We start from the raw sequence: 17744 nt of genomic DNA on the forward strand, positions 1-17744 counted from the left end.
ACGTTTGCGTTCCACCGAGAAACTTTGCGTTCGCTCATAAAACGTTTGCGTTTCACCGAGAATCTTTGCGTTCGCTCATAAAACGGTTGAGTTCCACCGAGAATCTTTGCGTTCGCTCATAAAACGGTTGCGTTCCACCAAGAAACTTTGCGTTCGCTCATAAAACGTTTATGTTCCACCGAGAAACTTTGCGTTCGCTCATAAAACATTTGCGTTCCACCGAGAAACTTTGCGTTCGCTCATAAAACGTTTGCGTTCCACCGAGAATCTTTGCGTTCGCTCATAAAACGTTTGCGTTCCACCGAGAAACTTTGCGTTCGCTCATAAAACGTTTGCGTTTCACCGAGAATCTTTGCGTTCGCTCATAAAACGTTTTGCGTTTCACCAAGAATCTTTGCGTTCGCTCATAAAACGTTTACGTTCCACCGAGAATCTTTGCGTTCGCTCATAAAACGTTTACGTTCCACCGAGAAACTTTGCGTTTGCTCATAAAACATTTGCGTTCCACCGAGAAACTTTGCGTTCGCTCATAAAACGTTTGCGTTCCACCGAGAATCTTTGCGTTCGCTCATAAAACGGTTGAGTTCCACCGAGAATCTTTGCGCTTGCTCATAAAACGTTTGCTTTCCACCGAGAAACTTTGCGTTCGCTCATAAAACGTTTGCGTTCCACCGAGAAACTTTGCGTTCGCTCATAAAACGTTTGCTTTCCACCGAGAAACTTTGCGTTCGCTCATAAAACGTTTGCTTTCCACCGAGAAACTTTGCGTTCGCTCATAAAACGTTTGCTTTCCACCGAGAATCTTTGCGTTTGCTCATAAAACGTTTGCTTTCCACCGAGAATCTTTGCGTTCGCTCATAAAACGTTTGCGTTCCACCGAGAAACTTTGCGTTCGCTCATAAAACGTTTGCTTTCCACCGAGAAACTTTGCGTTCGCTCATAAAACGTTTGCTCTCCACCGAGAAACTTTGCGTTCGCTCATAAAACGTTTGCTTTCCACCGAGAATCTTTGCGTTTGCTCATAAAACGTTTGCGTTCCACAGAGAAACGTTGCGTTCCACTGAGAAACTTTGCGTTCGCTCATAAAACGGTTGCGTTCCACCAAGAAACTTTGCGTTCGCTCATAAAACATTAGCGTTCCACCGAGAAACTTTGCGTTCGCTCATAAAACGTTTGCGTTCCACCGAGAAACTTTGCGTTCGCTCATAAAACGGTTGAGTTCCACCGAGAATCTTTGCGTTCGCTCATAAAACGTTTGCTTTCCACCGAGAAACTTTGCGTTCGCTCATAAAACGTTTGCTTTCCACCGAGAATCTTTGCGTTCGCTCATAAAACGGTTGCGTTCCACCAAGAAACTTTGCGTTCGCTCATAAAACGTTTGCTTTCCACCGAGAAACTTTGCGTTCGCTCATAAAACGTTTGCGTTCCACCGAGAAACTTTGCGTTTGCTCATAAAACGTTTGTGTTCGCTCATAAAACGTTTACGTTCCACCGAGAAACTTTGCGTTCGCTCATAAAACGTTTGCGCTCCACCGAGAAACTTTGCGTTCGCTCATAAAACGTTTACGTTCCACCGAGAATCTTTGCGTTCGCTCATAAAACGGTTGCGTTCCACCAAGAAACTTTGCGTTCGCTCATAAAACGTTTACGTTCCACCGAGAAACTTTGCGTTCGCTCATAAAACATTTGCGTTCCACCGAGAAACTTTGCGTTCGCTCATAAAACGTTTGCGTTCCACCGAGAATCTTTGCGTTCGCTCATAAAGCGGTTGAGTTCCACCGAGAATCTTTGCGTTGGCTCATAAAACGGTTGCGTTCCACCGAGAAACTTTGCGTTCGCTCATAAAACGGTTGCGTTTCACAGAGAAACTTTGCGTTCGCTCATAAAATGTTTGCGTTCCAACGAGAAACTTTGCGTTCGCTCATAAAACGTTTGCGTTTCACAGAGAAACTTTGCGTTCGCTCATAAAACGTTTACGTTCCACCGAGAATCTTTGCGTTCGCTCATAAAACGTTTGCGTTTCACCGAGAATCTTTGCGTTCGCTCATAAAACGTTTGCGTTTCACCGAGAATCGTTGCGTTCGCTCATAAAACGTTTTGCGTTTCACCAAGAATCTTTGCGTTCGCTCATAAAACGTTTACGTTCCACCGAGAATCTTTGCGTTCGCTCATAAAACGGTTGCGTTCCACCAAGAAACTTTGCGTTCGCTCATAAAACATTTGCGTTCCACCGAGAAACTTTGCGTTCGCTCATAAAACGTTTGCGTTCCACCGAGAAACTTTGCGTTCGCTCATAAAACGTTTGCGTTTCACCGAGAATCTTTGCGTTCGCTCATAAAACGGTTGAGTTCCACCGAGAATCTTTGCGTTCGCTCATAAAACGGTTGCGTTCCACCAAGAAACTTTGCGTTCGCTCATAAAACGTTTATGTTCCACCGAGAAACTTTGCGTTCGCTCATAAAACATTTGCGTTCCACCGAGAAACTTTGCGTTCGCTCATAAAACGTTTGCGTTCCACCGAGAATCTTTGCGTTCGCTCATAAAACGTTTGCGTTCCACCGAGAAACTTTGCGTTCGCTCATAAAACGTTTGCGTTTCACCGAGAATCTTTGCGTTCGCTCATAAAACGTTTTGCGTTTCACCAAGAATCTTTGCGTTCGCTCATAAAACGTTTACGTTCCACCGAGAATCTTTGCGTTCGCTCATAAAACGTTTACGTTCCACCGAGAAACTTTGCGTTTGCTCATAAAACATTTGCGTTCCACCGAGAAACTTTGCGTTCGCTCATAAAACGTTTGCGTTCCACCGAGAATCTTTGCGTTCGCTCATAAAACGGTTGAGTTCCACCGAGAATCTTTGCGCTTGCTCATAAAACGTTTGCTTTCCACCGAGAAACTTTGCGTTCGCTCATAAAACGTTTGCGTTCCACCGAGAAACTTTGCGTTCGCTCATAAAACGTTTGCTTTCCACCGAGAAACTTTGCGTTCGCTCATAAAACGTTTGCTTTCCACCGAGAAACTTTGCGTTCGCTCATAAAACGTTTGCTTTCCACCGAGAATCTTTGCGTTTGCTCATAAAACGTTTGCTTTCCACCGAGAATCTTTGCGTTCGCTCATAAAACGTTTGCGTTCCACCGAGAAACTTTGCGTTCGCTCATAAAACGTTTGCTTTCCACCGAGAAACTTTGCGTTCGCTCATAAAACGTTTGCTCTCCACCGAGAAACTTTGCGTTCGCTCATAAAACGTTTGCTTTCCACCGAGAATCTTTGCGTTTGCTCATAAAACGTTTGCGTTCCACAGAGAAACGTTGCGTTCCACCGAGAAACTTTGCGTTCGCTCATAAAACGTTTGCGTTCCACCGAGAAACTTTGCGTTCGCTCATAAAACGTTTGCGTTCCACCGAGAAACTTTGCGTTCGCTCATAAAACGTTTGAGTTCCACAGAGAAACGTTGCGTTCCACCGAGAAACTTTGCGTTCGCTCATAAAACGTTTGCGTTCCACCGAGAAACTTTGCGTTCGCTCATAAAACGTTTGCGTTCCACCGAGAATCTTTGCGTTTGCTCATAAAACGTTTGCGTTCCACAGAGAAACGTTGCGTTCCACCGAGAAACTTTGCGTTCGCTCATAAAACGTTTGCGTTCCACCGAGAAACTTTGCGTTCGCTCATAAAAGGTTTGTGTTCCACAGAGAATCTTTGTGTTCGCTCATAAAACGTTTGCGTTCCACAGAGAAACGTTGCGTTCCACCGAGAAACTTTGCGTTCGCTCATAAAACGTTTGCGTTCCACCGAGAAACTTTGCGTTCGCTCATAAAACATTTGCGTTCCACCGAGAAACTTTGCGTTCGCTCATAAAACGTTTACGTTCCACCGAGAAACTTTGCGTTCGCTCATAAAACTTTTACGTTCCACCGAGAAACTTTGCGTTCGCTCATAAAACGTTTGCGTTCCACCGAGAATCTTTGCGTTCGCTCATAAAACGGTTGCGTTCCACCGAAAACTTTGCGTTCGCTCATAAAACGTTTACGTTCCACCGAGAAACTTTGCGTTCGCTCATAAAACGTTTGCGTTCCACCGAGAAACTTTGCGTTCGCTCATAAAACGTTTGCGTTCCACCGAGAAACTTTGCGTTCGCTCATAAAACATTTGCGTTCCACCGAGAAACTTTGCGTTCGCTCATAAAACGTTTGCGTTCCACCGAGAATCTTTGCGTTCACTCATAAAACGTTTACATTCCACCGAGAAACTTTGCGTTCGCTCATAAAACGTTTGCGTTCCACCGAGAAACTTTGCGTTCACTCATTAATCGTTTACGTTCCACCGAGAAACTTTGCGCTCGCTCAAAACGTTTGCTTTCCACCGAGAATCTTTGCGTTCGCTCATAAAACGTTTGCTTTCCACCGAGAAACATTGTGTTCGCTCATAAAACGTTTGAGTTCCACCGAGAATCTTTGCGTTCCCTTTGCGTTCGCTCATAAAACGTTTGCTTTCCACCGAGAAACTTTGCGTTCGCTCATAAAACGTTTACGTTCCACCGAGAATCTTTGCGTTCGCTCATAAAACGTTTGAGTTCCACCGAGAATCTTTGCGTTCGCTCATAAAACGTTTGCGTTCCACCGAGAAACTTTGCGTTCGCTCATAAAACGTTTGCGTTCCACCGAGAATCTTTGCGTTCGCTCATAAAACGTTTGCTTTCCACCGAGAAACTTTGCGTTCGCTCATAAAACGTTTGCGTTCCACCGAGAATCTTTGCGTTTGCTCATAAAACGTTTGCGTTCCACCGAGAATCTTTGCGTTCGCTCATAAAACGTTTGCTTTCCACCGAGAATCTTTGCGTTCGCTCATAAAACGTTTGCGTTCCACCGAGAAACTTTGCGTTTGCTCATAAAACGTTTGCGTTCAATATTTGAGCTCAAAGGAGTTCAATAAAGTATGAGTAACTCACGCTCTTGGGTAAGCCACAAAAAACGCAGTGAAGAAACACTCCAGGAAGTTGAAAACGGTGAGTTTGTACATCTCCTTCCCAAACTCGTTCTCTCCACAAACTGGGATTTGTTTACAGACTTTGGTATCACTGCAATTCTGAGCACAGTTAAAGAGATATTAGCAAAAGTCCCCATTTGCTTTCATGTAATCTCATTGTCTACAACTGAGAAATTAAAGAGATTTCATTGGTGACTGTTTTTCCCTGTTAACATACCTGTACAGCTGGAGGTCTAATAAGGAAGAATAGATAGATGCCCAAAGATGCCAACTTCAGGAAAATGCTCCTGTAATATTCACATAAATTTACATCAAGTCAAAGGTGTTTGTATAGCGCTTTTGTCAGTACACATCGTTTTCAAAGCAGTTTTACAGAAAATCTTTATGAATCTTCATAAATCTTGTAATATCTTTATGCCTTATAGTTTAAGTGATTAGAGCTAGACAATAGTATTGCTTTATGTGAATATACTGTATGTATGCAAATAAAGTTGGACATATATATATATATATATTCAACTTTATATAAAGAGCTATATAAAATAATAAATATTGCTGTATTTAATACCACAGGGACACACACCAGAGGTCAAAGTGCATGACCTGTCTGACCTGATTAGGGTGAGGTTGAGCTGGATGGTGAGTGAATAATCTTCAAACTCTGAGACCTTACTGAAGATGTGTGGCAACACGTAGTTTATTGTCGTCATTGTGATCGGAGGAAGATACTCAAGCATCAATGACAAAGTCCAGTGAAGATCCTTATGCTGACAAGAGAGAATAATGTCTGGACATCAATCATTAGGAAACTCACTGCAACAATTGAGAAAATAATGAACATTCAAGCATGAAGACCTGTTCTAGTAGAGCCCAAAAACAACATCAAGGTTTTGTAAAAGGACATGATAATATGGCTTCTTTAATTATTCATGTACAGTACCTCATTTCGTGACAGAACAATGGAGTAATGGATCAGAGTGAATGAGCTTCCCAGAAGAATCAGCACAAGGAAGTTCAGAAAGACCCGAAAGAGGATGAGCTGAACCCAATGTCTGAGCGATCGGCTCTGGACTCGCTCGTGAAACGTCTGCTCTTCTAGATCCATCTGAAGCATAGGTCAGAGGTCATCAAGACAATAGGAATGTTGTTCCTGTATCTCTCTGAGTCTGATTGATTGTTGATTTCTCACCTTCAGTTCGTTTCTGATGAAGTTTTGTTTCAGTGATGCTGCTTGACGGTCCTGGATGCAGAAATCCCACCCACAGAAAACCTTGTAACTCAGGTTGGAACTGAAGCGATTTCCTGTGAGCCATGAGTGTTTGTAGCCCACCACCGTCCTGAAAGAGAGCAGCGCAGTGGACATCAGTGTACGGAGAGCCTAAAGGGACATGGTGATGGACAAAATTATGAGGTCGGAGGAAAAATTTGAATTCATTGCTTTTGTGTGCGCTCACAAATCTTCTGCGTTCACCAAAGTTCTACCAAGACACTTTTCATCCACTCAAAAAATGTTTGCATTCTATCGAGAAACTTTGTTTTCGCTTGCAAACTTTTGCATTCCACCCAGAAACTTTGCATTTGTTCACAAAATCTTTTAATTCTACCAAACATTTTAATTCTACAGAGAATCTTTGCATTCGCCCACTAAACGGTTTAATTCTACCAAGAATGGTTTAATTCTACCAAGAATCTTTGCGTTCGCTCACTAAACAGTTTAATTCTACCAAGAATGGTTTAATTCTACCAAGAATCTTTGCGTTCGCCCACTAAACAGTTTAATTCTACCAAGAATCTTTGCGTTCACCCACTAAACGGTTTAATTCTACCAAAAATCTTTGCGTTCGCTCACTAAACAGTTTAATTCTACCAAGAATGGTTTAATTCTACCAAGAATCTTTGCGTTCGCCCACTAAACAGTTTAATTCTACCAAGAATCTTTGCGTTCACCCACTAAACGGTTTAATTCTACCAAAAATCTTTGCGTTCGCTCACTAAACAGTTTAATTCTACCAAGAATGGTTTAATTCTACCAAGAATCTTTGCGTTCGCCCACTAAACAGTTTAATTCTACCAAGAATCTTTGCGTTCGCTCACTAAACGGTTTAATTCTACCAAGAATGGTTTAATTCTACCAAGAATCTTTGCGTTCGCCCACTAAACAGTTTAATTCTACCAAGAATGGTTTAATTCTACCAAGAATCTTTGCGTTCACCCACTAAACGGTTTAATTCTACCAAAAATCTTTGCGTTCGCCCACTAAACAGTTTAATTCTACCAAGAATCTTTGCGTTCGCTCACTAAACGGTTTAATTCTACCAAGAATGGTTTAATTCTACCAAGAATCTTTGCGTTCGCTCACTAAACAGTTTAATTCTACCAAGAATCTTTGCGTTTGCCCACTAAACGGTTTAATTCTACCAAGAATGGTTTAATTCTACCAAGAATCTTTGCGTTCGCCCACTAAACGGTTTAATTCTACCAAGAATGGTTTAATTCTACCAAGAATCTTTGCGTTTGCCCACTAAACGGTTTAATTCTACCAAGAATGGTTTAATTCTACCAAGAATCTTTGCGTTTGCCCACTAAACGGTTTAATTCTACCAAGAATGGTTTAATTCTACCAAGAATCTTTGCGTTTGCCCACTAAACGGTTTAATTCTACCAAGAATGGTTTAATTCTACCAAGAATCTTTGCGTTCGCCCACTAAACGGTTTAATTCTACCAAGAATGGTTTAATTCTACCAAGAATCTTTGCGTTCGCCCACTAAACGGTTTAATTCTACCAAGAATGGTTTAATTCTACCAAGAATCTTTGCGTTCGCCCACTAAACGGTTTAATTCTACCAAGAATGGTTTAATTCTACCAAGAATCTTTGCGTTCACCCACTAAACGGTTTAATTCTACCAAGAATGGTTTAATTCTACCAAGAATCTTTGCGTTCACCCACTAAACGGTTTAATTCTACCAAGAATGGTTTAATTCTACCAAGAATCTTTGCGTTCACCCACTAAACGGTTTAATTCTACCAAGAATCTTTGCGTTCACCCACTAAACGGTTTAATTCTACCAAGAATCTTTGCGTTCGCCCACTAAACGGTTTAATTCTACCAAGAATGGTTTAATTCTACCAAGAATCTTTGCGTTCACCCACTAAACGGTTTAATTCTACCAAGAATGGTTTAATTCTACCAAGAATCTTTGCGTTCACCCACTAAACGGTTTAATTCTACCAAGAATGGTTTAATTCTACCAAGAATCTGTGCGTTCACCCACTAAACGGTTTAATTCTACCAAGAATCTTTGCGTTCACCCACTAAACGGTTTAATTCTACCAAGAATGGTTTAATTCTACCAAGAATCTGTGCGTTCACCCACTAAACGGTTTAATTCTACCAAGAATGGTTTAATTCTACCAAGAATCTTTGCGTTCACCCACTAAACGGTTTAATTCTACCAAGAATGGTTTAATTCTACCAAGAATCTTTGCGTTCGCCCACTAAACGGTTTAATTCTACCAAGAATCTTTGCGTTCGCCCACTAAACGGTTTAATTCTACCAAGAATCTTTGCGTTCACCCACTAAACGGTTTAATTCTACCAAGAATGGTTTAATTCTACCAAGAATCTTTGCGTTCACCCACTAAACGGTTTAATTCTACCAAGAATGGTTTAATTCTACCAAGAATCTTTGCGTTCACCCACTAAACGGTTTAATTCTACCAAGAATGGTTTAATTCTACCAAGAATCTTTGCGTTCACCCACTAAACGGTTTAATTCTACCAAGAATGGTTTAATTCTACCAAGAATCTTTGCGTTCACCCACTAAACGGTTTAATTCTACCAAGAATCTTTGCGTTCACCCACTAAACGGTTTAATTCTACCAAGAATCTTTGCGTTCACCCACTAAACGGTTTAATTCTACCAAGAATCTTTGCGTTCACCCACTAAACGGTTTAATTCTACCAAGAATGGTTTAATTCTACCAAGAATCTTTGCGTTCGCCCACTAAACGGTTTAATTCTACCAAGAATGGTTTAATTCTACCAAGAATCTTTGCGTTCACCCACTAAACGGTTTAATTCTACCAAGAATCTTTGCGTTCGCCCACTAAACGGTTTAATTCTACCAAGAATGGTTTAATTCTACCAAGAATCTTTGCGTTCACCCACTAAACGGTTTAATTCTACCAAGAATGGTTTAATTCTACCAAGAATCTTTGCGTTCACCCACTAAACGGTTTAATTCTACCAAGAATCTTTGCGTTCGCCCACTAAACGGTTTAATTCTACCAAGAATCTTTGCGTTCGCCCACTAAACGGTTTAATTCTACCAAGAATGGTTTAATTCTACCAAGAATCTTTGCGTTCGCCCACTAAACAGTTTAATTCTACCAAGAATCTTTGCGTTCGCCCACTAAACAGTTTAATTCTACCAAGAATCTGTGCGTTCACCCACTAAACGGTTTAATTCTACCAAGAATGGTTTAATTCTACCAAGAATCTTTGCGTTCACCCACTAAACGGTTTAATTCTACCAAGAATGGTTTAATTCTACCAAGAATCTTTGCGTTCACCCACTAAACGGTTTAATTCTACCAAGAATGGTTTAATTCTACCAAGAATCTTTGCGTTCACCCACTAAACGGTTTAATTCTACCAAGAATGGTTTAATTCTACCAAGAATCTTTGCGTTCGCCCACTAAACAGTTTAATTCTACCAAGAATCTTTGCGTTCGCCCACTAAACGGTTTAATTCTACCAAGAATGGTTTAATTCTACCAAGAATCTTTGCGTTCACCCACTAAACGGTTTAATTCTACCAAGAATGGTTTAATTCTACCAAGAATCTTTGCGTTCACCCACTAAACGGTTTAATTCTACCAAGAATCTTTGCGTTCGCCCACTAAACGGTTTAATTCTACCAAGAATGGTTTAATTCTACCAAGAATCTTTGCGTTCACCCACTAAACGGTTTAATTCTACCAAGAATCTTTGCGTTCGCCCACTAAACGGTTTAATTCTACCAAGAATGGTTTAATTCTACCAAGAATCTTTGCGTTCACCCACTAAACGGTTTAATTCTACCAAGAATGGTTTAATTCTACCAAGAATCTTTGCGTTCACCCACTAAACGGTTTAATTCTACCAAGAATGGTTTAATTCTACCAAGAATCTTTGCGTTCACCCACTAAACGGTTTAATTCTACCAAGAATCTTTGCGTTCGCCCACTAAACAGTTTAATTCTACCAAGAATCTGTGCGTTCACCCACTAAACGGTTTAATTCTACCAAGAATGGTTTAATTCTACCAAGAATCTTTGCGTTCACCCACTAAACGGTTTAATTCTACCAAGAATCTTTGCGTTCGCCCACTAAACAGTTTAATTCTACCAAGAATCTTTGCGTTCGCCCACTAAACGGTTTAATTCTACCAAGAATCTTTGCGTTCACCCACTAAACGGTTTAATTCTACCAAGAATGGTTTAATTCTACCAAGAATCTTTGCGTTCACCCACTAAACGGTTTAATTCTACCAAGAATGGTTTAATTCTACCAAGAATCTTTGCGTTCGCCCACTAAACGGTTTAATTCTACCAAGAATGGTTTAATTCTACCAAGAATCTTTGCGTTCACCCACTAAACGGTTTAATTCTACCAAGAATGGTTTAATTCTACCAAGAATCTTTGCGTTCACCCACTAAACGGTTTAATTCTACCAAGAATGGTTTAATTCTACCAAGAATCTTTGCGTTCACCCACTAAACGGTTTAATTCTACCAAGAATGGTTTAATTCTACCAAGAATCTTTGCGTTCGCCCACTAAACAGTTTAATTCTACCAAGAATCTTTGCGTTCGCCCACTAAACGGTTTAATTCTACCAAGAATGGTTTAATTCTACCAAGAATCTTTGCGTTCGCCCACTAAACGGTTTAATTCTACCAAGAATGGTTTAATTCTACCAAGAATCTTTGCGTTCGCCCACTAAACGGTTTAATTCTACCAAGAATGGTTTAATTCTACCAAGAATCTTTGCGTTCACCCACTAAACGGTTTAATTCTACCAAGAATCTTTGCGTTCGCCCACTAAACGGTTTAATTCTACCAAGAATGGTTTAATTCTACCAAGAATCTTTGCGTTCACCCACTAAACGGTTTAATTCTACCAAGAATGGTTTAATTCTACCAAGAATCTTTGCGTTCACACACTAAACTGTTTAATTCTACCAAGAATGGTTTAATTCTACCAAGAAACTAAACGGTTTAATTCTACCAAGAATGGTTTAATTCTACCAAGAATCTTTGCGTTCACCCACTAAACGGTTTAATTCTACCAAAAATCTTTGCGTTCGCCCACTAAACAGTTTAATTCTACCAAGAATCTTTGCGTTCGCCCACTAAACGGTTTAATTCTACCAAGAATGGTTTAATTCTACCAAGAATCTTTGCGTTCGCCCACTAAACAGTTTAATTCTACCAAGAATCTTTGCGTTCGCCCACTAAACGGTTTAATTCTACCAAGAATCTTTGCGTTCGCCCACTAAACGGTTTAATTCTACCAAGAATCTTTGCGTTCGCCCACTAAACGGTTTAATTCTACCAAGAATGGTTTAATTCTACCAAGAATCTTTGCGTTCGCCCACTAAACGGTTTAATTCTACCAAGAATGGTTTAATTCTACCAAGAATCTTTGCGTTCGCCCACTAATTCTACCGGTTTAATTCTACCAAGAAGTTTAATTCTACCAAGAATCTTTGCGTTCGCCCACTAAACGGTTTAATTCTACCAAGAATGGTTTAATTCTACCAAGAATCTTTGCGTTCGCCCACTAAACGGTTTAATTCTACCAAGAATGGTTTAATTCTACCAAGAATCTTTGCGTTCGCTCACTAAACGGTTTAATTCTACCAAGAATGGTTTAATTCTACCAAGAATCTTTGCGTTCACCCACTAAACGGTTTAATTCTACCAAAAATCTTTGCGTTCGCCCACTAAACAGTTTAATTCTACCAAGAATCTTTGCGTTCGCCCACTAAACGGTTTAATTCTACCAAGAATGGTTTAATTCTACCAAGAATCTTTGCGTTCGCCCACTAAACAGTTTAATTCTACCAAGAATCTTTGCGTTCACCCACTAAACGGTTTAATTCTACCAAGAATTCTACCAAGAATCTTTGCGTTCGCCCACTAAACGGTTTAATTCTACCAAGAATCTTTGCGTTCGCTCACTAAACGGTTTAATTCTACCAAGAATGGTTTAATTCTACCAAGAATCTTTGCGTTCACCCACTAAACGGTTTAATTCTACCAAAAATATTTGCGTTCGCCCACTAAACAGTTTAATTCTACCAAGAATCTTTGCGTTCGCCCACTAAACGGTTTAATTCTACCAAGAATGGTTTAATTCTACCAAGAATCTTTGCGTTCGCCCACTAAACGGTTTAATTCTACCAAGAATCTTTGCGTTCGCCCACTAAACGGTTTAATTCTACCAAGAATCTTTGCGTTCGCCCACTAAACGGTTTAATTCTACCAAGAATGGTTTAATTCTACCAAGAATCTTTGCGTTCGCCCACTAAACGGTTTAATTCTACCAAGAATCTTTGCGTTCGCCCACTAAACGGTTTAATTCTACCAAGAATGGTTTAATTCTACCAAGAATCTTTGCGTTCACCCACTAAACGGTTTAATTCTACCAAGAATCTTTGCATTCGCTCACTAAACGATTTAATTCTACCAAGAATGGTTTAATTCTACCAAGAATCTGTGCGTTCGCTCACTAAACGGTTTAATTCTACCAAGAATGGTTTAATTCTACCAAGAATCTTTGCGTTCGCTCACTAAACGGTTTAATTCTACCAAGAATGGTTTAATTCTACCAAGAATCTTTGCGTTCACCCACTAAACGGTTTAATTCTACCAAGAATGGTTTAATTCTACCAAGAATCTTTGCGTTCACCCACTAAACGGTTTAATTCTACCAAAAATCTTTGCGTTCGCCCACTAAACAGTTTAATTCTACCAAGAATCTTTGCGTTCGCCCACTAAACGGTTTAATTCTACCAAGAATGGTTTAATTCTACCAAGAATCTTTGCGTTCGCCCACTAAACGGTTTAATTCTACCAAGAATGGTTTAATTCTACCAAGAATCTTTGCGTTCACCCACTAAACGGTTTAATTCTACCAAGAATCTTTGCGTTCGCCCACTAAACGGTTTAATTCTACCAAGAATGGTTTAATTCTACCAAGAATCTTTGCGTTCACCCACTAAACGTTTTAATTCTACCAAGAATGGTTTAATTCTACCAAGAATCTTTGCGTTCGCCCACTAAACGGTTTAATTCTACCAAGAATCTTTGCGTTCGCCCACTAAACGGTTTAATTCTACCAAGAATGGTTTAATTCTACCAAGAATCTTTGCGTTCACCCACTAAACGGTTTAATTCTACCAAGAATGGTTTAATTCTACCAAGAATCTTTGCGTTCACCCACTAAACGGTTTAATTCTACCAAGAATGGTTTAATTCTACCAAGAATCTTTGCGTTCGCCCACTAAACGGTTTAATTCTACCAAAAATCTTTGCGTTCGCCCACTAAACAGTTTAATTCTACCAAGAATCTTTGCGTTCGCCCACTAAACGGTTTAATTCTACCAAGAATGGTTTAATTCTACCAAGAATCTTTGCGTTCGCACACTAAACGGTTTAATTCTACCAAGAATGGTTTAATTCTACCAAGAATCTTTGCGTTCACCCACTAAACGGTTTAATTCTACCAAAAATCTTTGCGTTCGCCCACTAAACGGTTTAATTCTACCAAGAATGGTTTAATTCTACCAAGAATCTTTGCGTTCACCCACTAAACGGTTTAATTCTACCAAGAATGGTTTAATTCTACCAAGAATCTTTGCGTTCACCCACTAAACGGTTTAATTCTACCAAGAATGGTTTAATTCTACCAAGAATCTTTGCGTTCACCCACTAAACGGTTTAATTCTACCAAGAATGGTTTAATTCTACCAAGAATCTTTGCGTTCACCCACTAAACGGTTTAATTCTACCAAAAATATTTGCGTTCGCCCACTAAACAGTTTGATTCTACCAAGAATCTTTGCGTTCGCCCACTAAACGGTTTAATTCTACCAAGAATGGTTTAATTCTACCAAGAATCTTTGCGTTCACCCACTAAACGGTTTAATTCTACCAAGAATGGTTTAATTCTACCAAGAATCTTTGCGTTCACCCACTAAACGGTTTAATTCTACCAAGAATGGTTTAATTCTACCAAGAATCTTTGCGTTCACCCACTAAACGGTTTAATTCTACCAAGAATGGTTTAATTCTACCAAGAATCTTTGCGTTCACCCACTAAACGGTTTAATTCTACCAAAAATCTTTGCGTTCGCCCACTAAACAGTTTAATTCTACCAAGAATCTTTGCGTTCGCCCACTAAACGGTTTAATTCTACCAAGAATGGTTTAATTCTACCAAGAATCTTTGCGTTCGCCCACTAAACGGTTTAATTCTACCAAGAATGGTTTAATTCTACCAAGAATCTTTGCGTTCACCCACTAAACGGTTTAATTCTACCAAAAATCTTTGCGTTCGCCCACTAAACAGTTTAATTCTACCAAGAATCTTTGCGTTCGCCCACTAAACGGTTTAATTCTACCAAGAATGGTTTAATTCTACCAAGAATCTTTGCGTTCGCCCACTAAACGGTTTAATTCTACCAAGAATGGTTTAATTCTACCAAGAATCTTTGCGTTCACCCACTAAACGGTTTAATTCTACCAAGAATGGTTTAATTCTACCAAGAATCTTTGCGTTCACCCACTAAACGGTTTAATTCTACCAAAAATATTTGCGTTCGCCCACTAAACAGTTTGATTCTACCAAGAATCTTTGCGTTCGCCCACTAAACGGTTTAATTCTACCAAGAATGGTTTAATTCTACCAAGAATCTTTGCGTTCGCCCACTAAACAGTTTAATTCTACCAAGAATGGTTTAATTCTACCAAGAATCTTTGCGTTCGATCACCAAACGGTTTAATTCTACCAAAAATCTTTGCGTTCGCCCACTAAACGGTTTAATTCTACCAAAAATCTTTGCGTTCGCCCACTAAACGGTTTAATTCTACCAAGAATGGTTTAATTCTACCAAGAATCTTTGCGTTCGACCACTAAACAGTTTAATTCTACCATGAATCTTTGCGTTCGCCCACTAAACAGTTTAATTCTACCATGAATCTTTGCGTTCGCCCACTAAACGGTTTAATTCTACCAAGAATGGTTTAATTCTACCAAGAATCTTTGCGTTCGCCCACTAAACAGTTTAATTCTACCAAGAATCTTTGCGTTCGCCCACTAAACGGTTTAATTCTACTAAGAAACTTTGTTTGCTTTTTAGAATTTGTAAAATATTTTGCGTACTAAAATCATTTGTGAGCGAATGCAGAGGTTCTCTGAGAACACTGAAGTTGTGAGTGAATGCAAAAACATTGAAATTATTCTCATATTTTTTCCATCACCATGTCCCTTTATGGGGTCCATATTAATGAAGCTATTAACTACAAATCAGATGAGAAATGATTCCACAGATACATGTTATGAATGTTCCCAGTTCAACAGCTGTTAAATTCTATGCACAGCATCTGTAAACTTAGAGATGAGTTGAAATGATTTTCTGTAGTATTAGACATTATGCTGTTGATATAGTCTATGGTTATAGCGCCACTTAGTGGTCAAGAGCAGCAAATGCATGTTGCTGCTGAATTCACTTATTCTGAATGAGCAGCATCTGCATCTGTAACTTGAACCAGTAACATTCATTTAACAGCTCAGGGGTGAATGATCTGACCTGCGGACCACCATGATGATGCTGAGGAAGAGGATAGAGATCATGCCAAGTAGAAAGAGGATCGGAGTGTTTAAACAGTCTAAATCAAGAGACCCACGAGTGTAGAAACTATGAAACACTGGAGAGTGCTCAAGAACACCCTGGAAAACACAGAGAACAGACCCGGAAGAGAAGAGAGTGTGTTTAGAACCGAGTGTTAAAGACAGCTGAAGAAAATAATAATACATTCTCAAGAATGTACATCAAATAAACACATAAATCTCACTGCCGTAAACAATTAAGACAATATCCTGATTAACAGAAATCACTATACATTCATTTATATATGTGCATGTCAAAAGAAGATGTGAAAAGTCAAGCAATAGAATAAAAACTTATTTTACTACATTAACAGTAAGAATATACTCAATATAAGTTATATATACGACTTATTTTGCTCTCTGGTCACAGTGAGCGAGTGTTCAATTATAGTAAATGAGTTGATTCAATAAAATCTAAAAATGTTGGTCAGACTGAAAAATGAGAGAGCGACCATCATAAAATGACTTACCGATCCGACAAAAATGTCTTTATATCCAAGAGGTAAATGCTGATGTCCTAAAAAAAAAACGAATAACTCAGTTTTATCAGTTTTAATGCATCATGTTTAACTCTAAAAGTCTGTTCACAAAACGATTACTAAATGATAACTACATTAACATTCACACCGGAGACAATAACGATAAAGATATCGTTCTAAATATAAACAAACAGCAGATTCCACACCACAACTATAACGATAACGGCAGTGAAACAATATCGTTAGTATGTTTTTATCTCCAGCTGATGAACGATAAAATCATTGACAGCCAATCAGAATCCATCCTGCTTCAGAGTTTGAGCATTTAAAGGTACGGTAAGCAATTTCTGAGAAACATAGTTGATATTTGAGATCAACAAAACGGACATGCCCCTACCCTAAAGGATCACACCCCCAACTTTATAGCTCCGCCCTCAAATTCACAAACACTATGCACCACAGGCACCTCCCCCCTAATGACTGGACACGCCTCTTACTGCTGATTGGCTACAAGTGTGTTGTGGTGCACAGTCCGCTTTCAACAGTGTTTCGCAGAAATCGCACTTTACGAACGATATTGCGCTGGTGTAGATGCTATTATGATTATCATTATCTTTATGGTTATTGTTACGAACAGACCTTAAATGTGCACTGCAGTTTCGTCGTTTGTCGCTTTAAATATTTGAGCTCTTAAAGCAGGATGGATTCTGATTGGCTGTCAATGTTTTATTATTCATCAGCTCAAAAAATGTTGTTATAGTTGTGATGTCTGCTCTTCTATTCTTTCTTATAATTATTTTTAGAGCTATATCATTATAGTTATCGGACTTGTTGTGAACGGGCCTTTTAAGAGACAGCAGACCCTCACCGTTCATACTCGAGTTCTCCCTGTACACCAGCGTCGGCGTCAGCACAGATCCGGCGATGATGACGCAGTACAGCAGGTTTAAACACAGCAAGTACCGCAGGAACACAAAGTACGCCTTCACCCCGACACCAAACTGACCTGTAGACCAGATCAGATACGGTTAACTGCTCTGTCATCATGTACTCACCTACATATCATTAACATCGTTAAACTCGACAGTCACCTTCGATCTTATGGAGCGTGTGACTCCATGGCAACAGTCTTGAGAGGGCCCTGCCCACATGCTCCTTTATGCGCCGCCTTGTGGTTTGCTGGCTCCGCCTCCACGATTCCCAGTTACCAATGCTGCTTCTCTGCAGGTTCTGCTGCTTTCTGATTGGCACAAACAAAACTCTGAAACACTGAAATTGACCACTAGATGGTGACGTGTCTGTGTATAATTCACACAATCCACTACTGATAATACAACGTTT

General features: G+C 39.7%; 1 protein-coding gene across 1 annotated transcript in view; it reads right to left on the reverse strand.

The window, feature by feature from the left end:
* tmc8 (transmembrane channel-like 8) overlaps positions 1-17744 on the reverse strand; it is a 30187-nt gene that overhangs the window by 10192 nt on the left and 2251 nt on the right. Inside the window, exons 3-11 of the mRNA XM_067387662.1 lie at positions 17495-17643; positions 17272-17409; positions 16395-16441; positions 15845-15984; positions 6172-6319; positions 5923-6087; positions 5595-5749; positions 5200-5269; positions 4945-5081 (exon numbers count right to left, since the gene is read on the reverse strand). Coding sequence (XP_067243763.1) covers positions 4945-5081; positions 5200-5269; positions 5595-5749; positions 5923-6087; positions 6172-6319; positions 15845-15984; positions 16395-16441; positions 17272-17409; positions 17495-17643 — 1149 coding nt within the window. The remainder of the gene's footprint in view (positions 1-4944; positions 5082-5199; positions 5270-5594; positions 5750-5922; positions 6088-6171; positions 6320-15844; positions 15985-16394; positions 16442-17271; positions 17410-17494; positions 17644-17744) is intronic.

Source organism: Chanodichthys erythropterus, chromosome 6 (genome assembly GCF_024489055.1).
Source record: "Chanodichthys erythropterus isolate Z2021 chromosome 6, ASM2448905v1, whole genome shotgun sequence".
Classification (NCBI taxonomy): Eukaryota; Metazoa; Chordata; class Actinopteri; order Cypriniformes; family Xenocyprididae; genus Chanodichthys; species Chanodichthys erythropterus.